The 13,820-nt window shown below is 30.4% G+C and overlaps 1 protein-coding gene across 1 annotated transcript; it reads left to right on the top strand.

Annotated features, from left to right (window-relative positions):
- The first annotated feature begins 1,586 nt into the window (after positions 1 to 1,586).
- On the top strand, positions 1,587 to 3,389 carry LOC119676070. Its single transcript, XM_038087298.1, has one exon. The coding sequence runs from the start codon at positions 1,587 to 1,589 to the stop codon at positions 3,387 to 3,389; it is 1,803 nt and encodes a 600-aa protein (XP_037943226.1).
- The last annotated feature ends 10,431 nt before the right edge of the window (positions 3,390 to 13,820 follow it).

The following is a 13,820-nucleotide window of genomic DNA, read 5'->3' as shown; positions in this document are numbered from 1 at the left end:
ATAGACCCAAACCCTGCGGTCTAAGCAAAGGTATTGTATCCATTTTTTTGAACGGCGCAGAGGAAAAAGAAAGAGAACTATATTGGGCACCAAGATTGCGGTAATCTAACATGCTTTAAGGAAGTTACAACCTAAAACGCTTCAAGGAGTGTATAGAACACACAAAGAATAACCTAAGAATTATTACGGGATTATTAACGCTTGACTGTAGCTAGAATAATCACCTAACAAAGTTAGGAATCCAATCCAACTCAGACTGCAGATGCTGTAAAGAAGACAGAGAAATCCCATATCTTGTGTTAGGGGAATGCTCGGCGCTGATGTCGAGCAAGAGGAAGAAGAAATACCTATGGGGCTATTTCATGAAACACAAGGACTCAAGACTAGGAAAGATAGGACCTGTACTGTCTTTCATTAAAGAAGTCGGACTTGGAGAAACACTCTAATCCGACTAAGGTGCATAATAGATCTTTTAGGTTGCATTATTATAATTTTCCATAATAATAATACTATCCACTTTATTTACCATGTCATACCAGTAAAAAATTGCTATGAAAACTAAATAAGTTTTGCTTCATTGATTGGACATAAAAAATAATATTTATGGTTTGATGAGCACATTTACAGACAAATTAAGTTGGCTATGCTTCCATTTTGAGTAGAGAAACAATTAATTTATACATAATATTTATATGTTTTTCAAATATTAATTGGCCTACATTTGGATTATGTAAATGTCTTTTGGTGTTTCTGCTCCAATTTAAACCTTCAACACTTTTCGCATGGAGTACGCTTGCTTCTTATCACCGGGTATCATATCCAATTACCAACTCCATATGCAGTCCAATGGCTTGTAAATAATTGCTATTTGATTAGATGCGGAACGTATTACCTAATTCCAAATTGTGGGAAAATTAATGATTTTGTTCCAATCACATTCATTGATCGGTGAAGAAAAGCAAGAAGAAAAAAATTTAATTCGACATGAAGTTCGAATGTTAATAAGTATTTGAAAGCGAACAATGAAGAGTTTGCGATCTGTAGGTTTGGAAGCTGAGATGAAAGTTTTGGTGTTCATTTACAATGTTTACGTTAACTAATTACTCATTCGCGGAGTGGTAACTCGAAAACGAGAGTGTTGAGTTAATAAAAAAAAAATTGTCCAAAATTTACACTTTATAAAAGCGCGCGTGCACGCACAGCATTCGAAAATTTGATTAGTTTATTGTATATTTTTTCTTCTCCTCTAGATACTTACATACATATACTTATATATATACATATACATATATATACATATAAACAAACGTTTAAATTTGTTGAATTTAATTGTTTTTACACTATATGAAATGGCGTTGGAGCAGATCTTTTTCACTTAAGGTTTTTTTGTTGATTCAATTCGCTCATTTGGTCGGCGACAGAGATAAATGAAGTTACTGGATATTACGACTTACATTTTACCTACTCAACTTTCTCGTGATGGTATAAATAGTTTAGCATAATTTGACTTGTGTTCATTCCGCGAAATTCGTTCACATCACTTGCGTTGATATCTTCAAATTATCGGTTTCCTCACGGAATACGCGATGTCAAGTATTGTTTTGTTACTAACCGTTGTTGTATCGGCTATCGCTGCACCCCAGGGATATAATTACAAATCATCCGCACCCGTTGTTGAGCATGGGAATCTGAATGGATTTAAGCCAATTCTGGCAAGTGGATTACCTTGCTCACATAATGCTAATAATAATTTAGGAGAAATTAATGGCAACGCCGCAGCACTGATACAATCACAATCGACCGGCAGAATTGTGAATCATCACAATGGCCAACATCATGTTGAACATAATTTGGATACAGCAGCAAGTACAGTAAACTCACAATCACAAGCAGTTACAGTAAATAGTCATATCAGAGTCGGAGATAATGGACCTGCTGCATCTGTCATCACTGGTGCTTCTCAAGAGTTTCGACCAATAGCTGGATATGTGCAAGGTGGGCTAGCTGAGCAATCCAGCAGTACCGCTTCAATTTCACAACAATTACTACCATTACCTCAACAACAAAACTACTTTAATCCATTACCACAACTTCCCCCTCAGTTACCTGCACAACCGTTCAATTCAGCTCAAACAAACTCCGCTCAAAACTTTGCTTACACTAATACATTCACCAATCAAGCAGCATCTACACAAGCGAATCACATACATCATCATTATACAGTGCCATCCTCGGGTAAAGTTCAATTACCACCAGCACCCGCACCCGCACCCCCACCATTAGTACCAGCACCAGCACCAGTATATTTACCACCACAATCAACGCCAGGTTTACAATATGCTTCGGGTTATGAAAGTAATAAGTTTGCAGCTACACAAAATACAGGCTTCACAGGAAGACCATCTCGTCCATTAACTCAGTTTATCAGCTCATCTCCATATCGTCCACTTGGACCTGTGCTTCCTGGTCCAGTTGGTAATGTTGCTGTACCTCGACCAGTACAACATTTTGGCGGTTCTAACCAATTTTCTTCGAGCAATAGCTACCAACAGAGCTCTAATGGATACGCAAGTTCATTTGGACATAATTCCTTTGGTGCTCAAGTGATTTCACCTAATAATAACTTTGCACCGCAACAGCCACAGCATTTAATTTCAGCCGGTAATGCTGCATCGTTTGGAACTGGTTCATTTGGAGGACACAATATTGATTTTAGTTCCTCTTCATCTAATCAATTAAATGGTCAATTGGGTAATGTAATTCGGGAAACTTTTGCAAATGCTCCATTAGATCCAACCTTTGAGAAACATATCTACGTGCATGTACCACCAGAAGATTTAGAGGGAAGCAAGCATGCACCAGTACAATTAATTCAACAAGAGCAACCAAAGAAACATTACAAAATAATATTTATTAAAGCTCCAAATAGTGCTACGCCCAACTATGCGCAATTAGCAGCTGCAACTGCTCCACAATCTGAAGAAAAGACAATTGTATATGTATTGGTTAAGAAACCTGAAGAACCAACGGTTGAAGAAATTCAACAGATTCAACAATCTAGCATTCACTCAAGTAAACCAGAAGTCTATTTCATTAAGTACAAGACACGAAAAGAAGGCGAACAGCTTGGTCCAGTGTATGACGGAGCCACGCAATATAACAATGTTAATCAAATATCATCAAGCAATGGAGCATCTAATGTTGCAACTAATAGCAATGCGGTACTAGCACCTGAAGATAACATTGATATAAGGTATGGAGGCGGTGAAAGTAACTCATATTCGACATCATCATCATCACTGACATCGACATCGTCGTCATCTTCGGCATCGTCCACTTTAGATGACAGCGTTACACAGCATGGATTATACGGCGTACCGCTCGAATGAAGAGCAAAATAAAATCGAATTGTATCACTTTTTTATATTTATTTTTCATTTATTGTATTAATTTTTATTTCTTCGTTTTAAAACTCATCATTACTCATTCGTATGTGATTGAAAGCTGCTGAAGCTGTCGCTGCTTCGAGTATCGCATACAAAACTAGAAGCTGCCATTTGTTGCGAATTTAATACCAACGAACTTTTTAATTTATTTATTACGAAATATTTATTATAAACAAATACATTTTTTATTGCCATAACATTTCTTTTTTTTTACATAATTATAGGTGTGTTTTTAGGGAAAAGTGAATTAAAAATACAAGAAAGAAGAAAGAAGTTTTCAATTATTGGATTTATGTGTCTTTCTTCAAAATTTCTTATAATGCTTTAAATTATTTAGATTGAATATATGCGTATATATGCATCTCTTTAATACTTTCTCAAAGATTTTATTATGCGGTTCTATGCACTGAGTAACAATCGGTTTAATCGACCCACTTACATATAGTACTTTCATAGAGAATACTGCATATACATGTCCATTAGTGTTGGGGAATGAACTTAGATTCTTTGCGAGTTCAATCGACCCACTTACATATAGTATTTTTATAGAGAATACTGCACGAATATATCCATTAGTGTTAAGGAAAGTACTTAGATTCTTTGCGAGTGTTATGGGTTATATGTATATACAAATATCATCTTTATAAATATCGGACGCAATATGATTTAATTTATGGAGAAACACAATGAACTTATTTTGCAAAACAAAAATTGAAAACAATCTTAACAATATAAACATATATTTAATAATAGCTTAGCTCCAATAATTAATTGCAGAAATAGCAAAATAAAGACCTGGAATCAATTCTATTAGACTAGAGTATACATTAGTTAAATATCACTTAAATATCAGCTAATGATCTTTACTGCTAGTAAAGTTTTATGAAAAACATAAAGTGATATTAAATCATAAAGGCTTATGCAATAACATTAGCCTATTAGAGAGGTATTAGTTTTTTCTAGTCCCCACACTATTCAATTTATTGATCAATTCCTCCTGGTTGAACATTGATTTGCTAATGCTTATAATTCTCATTTAGTATAAAATTGAACACATTCTGGCATTGGCTTTTCCGTGGAAGTTATAGGTACACCGAGAGTATTAACATTGGATGCATTATGTTATACATAATCAATAAAGAGTTTGTTGAGAATTTTCCGGTACAAATTTATTTGTATTTATTTTTATTTATTTTTAATTAAATATTTGTATTGTATATTATTGTGCAGTATTTAGTAGTTTTTATTACGAATATTATTTTTAAGGTTGAATGATTTTTAATTTGCAAAATGTAAACAAACTATAATTGACACTTAATTGGAGAATCGTTTATTGATAATTAAAACGCATTAATTAAAAAGTTGAAGGTAAAATATACATTAAGGTTTTTATACTTCAATTTAAAAATGCCTTAAAGCAAAATGCATCTTCAGATTATAAAACCTTTTTGTTATGAATTGTCAACATTCGCAAGTTTAAATTTGTATTTCGGATTTAACAATAAATTACATACATATGCTTTTGTTTGGAGTATATTTTTGAAATATTTAATTTGTTGATAATTGTTATTTTTATGATGAGAAGTTTGTAAATATGACATATATATATATATAACGAAATATTTTATTAAAATGGAACGTTACAGTACTAGTTCTTTTAAAATACTAAACCACTTCTTTTAAAATACTAAACCATAATACTATCACTTAGAGTCAATACATCTGTGAAAGAATATGACCTGATCAAATTTCTGTGATTGTTAAGGAGAGTTGATCTTAGGGTACAGATCACGATCGTCACAGGGCACAACACAATGAACATCACATGGTCACTATGGGTGTTATCACAGATTCGATAGATCAATCTTGTCTTGTCTTGATGATTGTCTAGCGTTTGTATAAACTAGAACGAGATTATAATCGTCGGAGATCCTAATCATAAACAAAGTTTTCGTTTTAGTCAATCCTCTCAGTTTCGTTATGAAATGAAAATATGCGAGGCAGAGTAAACGCTTGTTCTATTTTCTCTTTCTATCAATTATCTCTTTCATTATGTTCAATATCATATGATTTGTGTATCTAGTTCTTCTGCTTTTGGTTTAGGACCAAATGGTCTGTTAACTATTTACCTTAGTTTTATAATGGTTTCTTATCAACTCTATATTCTAATCTTTTTCAGAGCTCCTTTTGAAACGTAAGATATACGTAAAATTGATAAAAATTTTTGTAAATACTGTATATGGTAGTATAAATAAAAAATTAAAAAACACTCAATAAACACTTTTAAAGTTTAAGATCTGTAAAAAAATAAATTATTTTTATTTTATTACTAAAGGTAGTATACTTTAACAATTTATGTTATTTAGTTAATTTTGTTAGATTACCGATAAATTTTATATTTGAAAACAAATATTGAATGCAATAGTTGTTGTTGGTTTGTATATTTATTCCTGAAAAACAGTTATGGCATAGAAAGTTTTTTATTTTCTTGGTTATGTAGTATTTTCACTTTAAATCTTCATATTTTGTAAATTTCTCAAACTCTTTGGAAACTAGCTTTCCAATATATGTGTTAAGCAGTGAGGAAGATATTAAATTCCTTTCGTGCTAGTTTGTATTTGTGAACAGCTTGATGAGATGAATGGGTTTAGGATTGTAAATCTGTTGGTATTGAAGTTTCGTAATGGACGGATGAAATTTCTAATATATATATATTTTCTATAACACTAAGGAATGTTATATTAACAGTGTTTAATTTATGAGATATAATTGCACTCCAACATTATACATTATGCCAACAATTCATTGATGATGGATATTTGATGATAACTAAAGTAGTTATATGAAGATGAATAGCACAAGAATTCACTTGATTATAAATTTAATTTTTGTACTAATCCATTATTATTGCCTTTATACAATTATAAAAAAATTTTTATTCTAAAATATCTAGAAACGAGTATAAAAATATACCAAAATCTTATTTTAAATTTTTAATATATACCGTATCATTTTTGTGTTCTTTCCAGAAGAGCCTCATTCTCAATTGGCAATTTGTTACTTAATGTTAAAAAAATGTTAGCAATTTAGTCGAGTTTATTTTCTCTAGATTTGACAGTTTAAAATAAATGTTACGGTGCTTTACAATAAAAACCAAATATATTATTATATACTTTAAACTATACAGAACTTAACAATTTGGCTCCTCATGTAGTAAATATAAAATAATTACCATGCAAAATGAACTTGAGTTTTCATTAACCTTTGATATTATATATTACTTAGCTGTTGCACGAACAACAATCCCTTGCTCTTAATTGGATGGAATAGGCGGCTTAGTAGTAAGCTGCAAACTGGTGACCCCGACTTCAGATAAAACAAGCGAATCAGTAGTGAGGTGATAAACTTATGATTTTGACGTAGGATTGAACAAGAAAATCAGAGTAAAAAGCTGCTAAACTAATGACTCCGACTTCAGTTGGCAAGAAAGTAAGAAGATACCAAACTGCTAAATCCAATGTTGGATGCTAACAATACATTGAAGTGTTATTACCATAACTATTGAAAGATAGCTACAAAAAAGTATGACTACATTAGGAAAACAGAAAAAATTTGTAGTTTTGGTTTTAGCGAATTTTTAGTAGTCTTTACAGGGCAAGTTATATTTTATAATAATATAGGTGCTCGGGAGTGTCACATTACCGCCTCTTTGCCAATTGTCTGTTATAACCAATTGTTTATTGTAGCCAGTTCTTCTTACATTTAAATATTTATTATTACATAAAAGTTAAATAGATTTACTGCACAAGTAAGAGTTTCGTTATCACGAGTGAAATGTCTGTTATAGTATGTTTTCACTCTATGTAACTTACTAAGTAAATTTCGTTAAACATACAGAGTGCTTCTGTGCTTTTTAACTTATAGCATATTCACACTGTCTCATTAAGAAGGTTTTGCACATTATAGCCACTAATTAGGATGATTTTTCATACAAAGTGCTTTCATATAAATGAGCTCATTATCAATAAATCAGCTTATTTAAGGGCAAAAAATGTCAAATGCAAATATTTTGAAATTTCTTCCCAGTAAATATAATCTAAAATTTCTAGTTGCCCAAACTATTGCTAGAAATTCATTTTCTATTCTTGAATATCTCTTCTCCATATTACTCAGTGCACGACTTGCGAAATAAAGTAGTAAATTTGATCCTGCTCTTTAAGATAGTACCGCCCCTAACGCCTTATTACTAGCATCTTTCCAATCCCACATTAAATAGGTATCATTCTGAAGCGATTGAAAGAGTCAATATCGTAATAAATTGGTGCAAAAAAAACGACTCGTTTTCTACTAATCACATGACTAATTCTTAAACTCTCCGTAACGATATTATTGTAAAAAATTCGATTAAATCTAAAAAACAAGTAAACATTACCGAATATTTTAAATCATAATGTTCAATAAAGATAATAAAATAAAGTTTTTATGTAGAGTTTAAATTTTTTGATAATTTTTTATAGAAATAAAAAAGTCCAGAAATTAGAACAAGTAGTTCTAATTTGTGAGCCTCTACTGTATATATAAATAATGTAATATATCAATTATTTATTACATTTTTTATGTAGTATATTATTAAGTAAAGTTTATTTAAAAAAAATAGTAGCTCTATTAGAACTTTAAAACAACTTTCTTTTCCATATAATAAGTAACTTATGTCAATGGAAACGACAAAATCTTAAATCTAGTTAAGTAACTTACTAAGTAAGCTGTGGAAACATGGTATTAGGCTCATACTTGTATAACAAAAACATGTATGCATTGGCATATATAACTACATGGACAGTCAGAATCAGTGTGTTAATTTTATAATGCGAAATTAAGGAGTTGGCTACACTCATGTATATATATATTTATATTTACTCTATTTTATAGATAGATAGGGACGCAACTTTTGGTATTATATATTTAACATGAAAATTTTCATATAATGTATATAATGTAATTACCATAAAATTTATTAAAAAATTTTAAATTTGGTAGTGTTTGAAATTACCTGTATACCGAAGGTTTGCTTCCTCGGTTAACTTATCAGAAAAAATCATTTGAAGATTATTTAGGGCGCTACCGTTTATGAAAAACACTTAAAAACACTAAAAATATATTTTGTGACATCTTCAACTGGTTTACTCTCGAGTTGTTAGTTTTGCGGTTTCTTCGACCAAGGTTATTTATGATGACTCAAGTTCAAAATTAAAGAAACCACTTACTATTAAGTAAAAAATATACTCATTGGTTATATTATTTAACTTTAAAAGTATTCTAGCTAAAATTTTAATTTGATAAATTTTAGGTGTGCGTCACGAGAGAGGCAACCGCGATCTGTTGATCTGTCGATCTGTTTTAGGTCAAAGACATATTGTATATTTGCACTTTCGATTTCAATTTTGTTTTTACTTTCATTTAGTTTGAATATTAATTAAGTTTTACGATGCCTTCGCTTATTTTGGACGGATTGTTTTGAAAGTATCTAATTTCCCAGATTCGGCTCGCTATCTTTAAGTTCGGCTAGTTGTATTTCGAAGAGTGGCTCTTTCCATCAATGAAGCTACACAAATCAACAAAACGATGTAATTGTTGTCTAATTAAGTGTAAATATGAAAGATGCGATAATTGTTTTTTAATTTCACTGCATTTACAAGATCTTCGTTAATTTATGTTTAAAGAAAACTATTAATGTTTGCTCCCGATCAAGGCCAGGTAAGCTCGTAAACAAAGCAACCAGTAAATTGGCGTTTATTGATGTATTGTTGATAGATATTTGTATTCGTTTTTCATTAAATCCATAAAGTTTATTATCTGCATCAATTACCAACGAAGACGCAGCTACGAGCCAAAGATTGAAGCGAAAATTGCCCAATATTAGCCGCATTGCTCAAACGCGAACTATTGTATGTTGATTTCAAAGCAATTTCAAAGTGAAAAAATATTTTTTCAACAAATTTCAAACGAATTAAAAATATACAAATATATTAGTGTAGTGTAGCTACTTCGCAGTGCATGTTGCTGTCATTGAGGAGAAAAGGCCATCTTAGCTTTGAGACAAGTTAAGATATTTGTGGCACAATATCAGCACAGACAAATTCAAACAGATCGGCTCACAGGTGGTATAAATAAGTTCCCTCATTTGCGAGCGCGTTCAGTTTGTCGATTTTTCAACGCCAGTCACTCGGTCGGTCGGTATATGTGTGGAGTTAAAAAAAATTAAATAAAATTAAATAAAATTTAAACTTGTCTATTGTGGTTTCGATACAAATCTAAGAAAATATAGGAAAACATGAACTCGTTTAAGAGTGACATGTTAATAACAACATTTTCAAGTGCATTTTTCTTGTATTGTTGCATATTAATATCAAGAGCAGATGCAGCGCATATTGCAGAATCAAAAGATATTGTCTCGAAAGACTCAGTGTACAGTGAACCACAGATACTACAAGCAAGAATATCGAATGATGCACAATTCGTGCAACATCCACAAGGTGGACAAAGTTTCTATTTACCGCCAAATCTAAAAATTGACCACACAACACATCCTCAGGCACAAGAAGAACAAAATGAAGTGATACAACTACAGTTGCCTACAAATAGAGATACGAATAAGATATTATTGCATTTACCTCAGACACAAACGCAGTCGCAGTCGCAATCGCAATCACAATATTCTGCACCGCCTCCATATCCATATCGTTTACCACCGCGCAAACACTATAAAATCACTGTAATACGCAGTCCAACACCAGCTACCACTCCTCCACCTCCAACACCCGAAATCGAGGAAAAAACCTTAATTTACGTTTTGGTCAAAAAGCCCGATGATCCGACACCAGCACAAGTGGAAGAAATTCAAAAAGCACAACAAGCAGCGATCAAGTTTAACGAACCTGAAGTTTACTTCATCAAATATAAAGCGAACAGCAAAGAAGTGGAAACCATAGCAGCTGGTAATGTGGCTACTGCACATGAACAACATCAGGCAATTGGCCAACTGCACTCAGCGGACTCAGTCGGTCAAATCGTACAAAGCCAAGCACGACCGGAAGCAGCTGCTGCCACTGGAGGATACTCATATGCCGGCATTTCGCATTGATACCGATTACCTTTCTGCTTGGAAAAATGGTTTGGGTGAACGGACGAACTGATGCTTTGTAGAAACTATACATGTTTTTTTTTAATTTTTTTAAATTTTTTAAATTTTCATTTTTCATTTAAAATAATTTTTCCGCTTTTGTATTTTTTTTATAAATTTATTAAAAGAAAATCACTAGTTTGTGTGTGCAATACAAGACACAACATAAATGACAACAATTAATGCCTAATTTCTTTCTCGCTAATTAATCTTTAATTAAATTAAATACTTAAGTGCCAAACAAAAATTAATACTTCGAACAATTAAAATCTGTTAAATTTTCTCTTTTTGGATTTATTTTACTTAATAACCAAAAATATTGAAAACTATTAGTTTCTCTGTAAAACTAGTTTCGCTGCGGAACTGGGTGAGATTTTGGAAACGATTTCGTAATTGGGCTCAGATTGCGAACTGAAAATTAGTTGAAGAATTACAAAATCGAAAAGATTTCATGGATATTCTCATTAAAATATATAAACAATTTTTCATAATTTTTTTAGTTTCTATGAATATGCAATGAAGTCTGGTACTTGTAAAAATTTGCTTTATTATGGGTAAATACAATATGAGTTTTCCATTGTTAACGACTATTACAGTGCTGCCTCGCTTTATATACACTTTTCACTTTGTAAACAGGTTCTCTAAATTATATAGAGGTTCTCTCTAAATTAAATTAAGTATACAAAATTTAACATGTTTCACTAGAAATAACGATGCAAAAATCATTTTCTTTCTTGCCTTCAGAGTAATGACTCAAAAATCGTTTTTCGATGTTTAACATCATCTCCTTCAATTGATATAGTATCTAATTTTTTAGTATAATATTTTTCTTCCTCTTCAATTTGAATAAAATTTATATAAAACAATAATATATGCATTGGAGGTCCAAGTCTGAGAGTAGTGCATTTAGGTAAATCGTACTTAATTTATTATTCGGAAACTTTTTCTATTACAAGTTACCGCTTAAAAGTACTAGAACCATTAATTTGTAACGCTTCTACCGATTTTTTTTGCTAATGCCATGAATCTTCTTTCAATAGTTCTTTCTATATATTCTATACGATTAAAGGTTATTATTTGATTAATTAGGATTAGATTATTTGGATTGTTAAATTTTTATAAATTTGATAATGGACTTATATTGATATCTATTAATTGTTTGAAATCAAATAACAATTCAAAATTCTCTGCATCATTTATTAAAGTAAATAAATCATGCATTGAAAATGTAATTTAGTTTAAAAATTAGTCTATATAGTCAAAGTGCCAGCTTATAACGTCCAAAAGGGAAAAAGGACGCAACTAGCATTTGCAATTAAAAATATATATGAAGAAAATGTTTTCATAAACATTTTCAATGTTTTGATTAAAAACATATTAATCTTGTATATAGAAGATATACAGGTTTATAAAATACATATAACTAAAATTATATGTAAAATAGTCACTTGTTTAAAAACGGCTTAAATATCAAGTGTATTGCAATAAAATATATTTTGTTTCTTAAAAAAAATGATCACTGGAATATTTTAATTATTATTTCTAATTATTTCTAATTATTTTCATTGTTAGGGAGTAATTAATTCGCATTTATAATTTCAAATTTTTTATATTTATTTCAATTTTTCTTTTAAAATTTACTTAATATTTTAATAAATTTACTTAAAAAAAGGAAACAAAGTAGATAAGTACTGCCTGCCAATTCTCCATCCCTAGACTAAGTACTTTAAATCCAAAGTGCTTTAATATATTTGCAGGGCTGATTGTATGATGATTCTGTGATGATTATATGATGATAATATAATGATTTTATGAATAACAAATAATGATTCAATCCGAAATAAATATATTTAGGAATATAGCAAAAAAAGAAAAAAGAAAAAGAAACAAATTACTCTTTTGTGGAGTAACTGCAAAATATCGGAACAGAGTTTAACCTACTAAAACTACTTAACTGTGACCCATTGATAATGTTTGTAGATACTATTCAATATATAATAGTATCGTACAATATAGTATATTGCATCTTGTTTTATGAAAAATAAATTTTTATGAATTTAAGATATAAATGTGTAATAAATAATTATTTTTAGACTATTGTGTGTGTGTGTATTATCAGGATACTGAACTTATATAGCATACATGAGATCTCTCTTTCTTGGTGTTTTCAGTGATAAAGTAATTATTGTCTATAATTATTAGCTACAGATCAAATAGGTTTTTTTCTATTTATTAAACAATGTTAAACGTCCTACGTTAGAACTACGCCTGTTTTTCATAGTTTCAAAAAAAATTATTTCTGGATTCATTCAAATTAGAACAATAATTATAAATAAAAAAATATATATAAAAATATATAAAAATAAATAAAAATTTTTTTATTATTTTTCCTTGTTTTTTTTACTTATTACTATATATAAATAAATTAATTACTATTTATAAAAGTGATTAACTGTGACACCAACTAAGAAGTGCAAGGGTCTATAAGTTGTTCAAATGCTCTATTTTTAAGTTCAAATGCGTCGTTATTAGTTTGCTAAGATGAAGTAATCTACATTTATAATATATGACATTCTGCAATATGATAACATTAACAGATTGTTTTTTAAATTATTGTGTAGTTCTAATGGAATGCACAATTTTGTTTTGTTTCCTTTGAATAATAATTACATAAATTGTTAATATTTAATAGACCATTAACGTTAGAAATCTTAGATCCATATTAGTTGGATTATCTGTTGTTTTTTAGAACGAATGATTAATGTTATATATTTATCTATTGAAATATAGAATTGTTCGGCTTTGTCTATAATACACGCTTCCAATTCAATTTAGATCAATGTAAAGTCTACGATATCTGACTGATTCCAAATATAGTTATGTGACTCAATAGATATATTTCTGGAGTTCACTGACTTTTTCAGTTATTTTGGTTTTATTTTAAAGTATTTTGTTCAATTGCTTACTTCGTCCATACAAAGGTTAGTAACTCGCCTCTCCCGGCAAAAATTTTTGAGGACATTACAATGGGCAATATATGCCTCCGAGTGGACGCGCCTTCCGAACCTAACCTAACCTAGTTTGTCCATTGCTTCTTATATTAAAATATCACAGTTGATGATTATAGAATATAAGTTATAAATAATTAAGGAGTACTTATCGATATGTTACTTTGCATATATGCGTTATTGTAA

This window comes from Teleopsis dalmanni, chromosome 2 (assembly GCF_002237135.1).
Source record: "Teleopsis dalmanni isolate 2A chromosome 2, ASM223713v2, whole genome shotgun sequence".
NCBI lineage: Eukaryota > Metazoa > Arthropoda > Insecta > Diptera > Diopsidae > Teleopsis > Teleopsis dalmanni.
The sequence above is the reverse complement of the archived record's forward strand: the minus strand, read 5'-3'. Positions and strand labels throughout refer to the sequence as shown.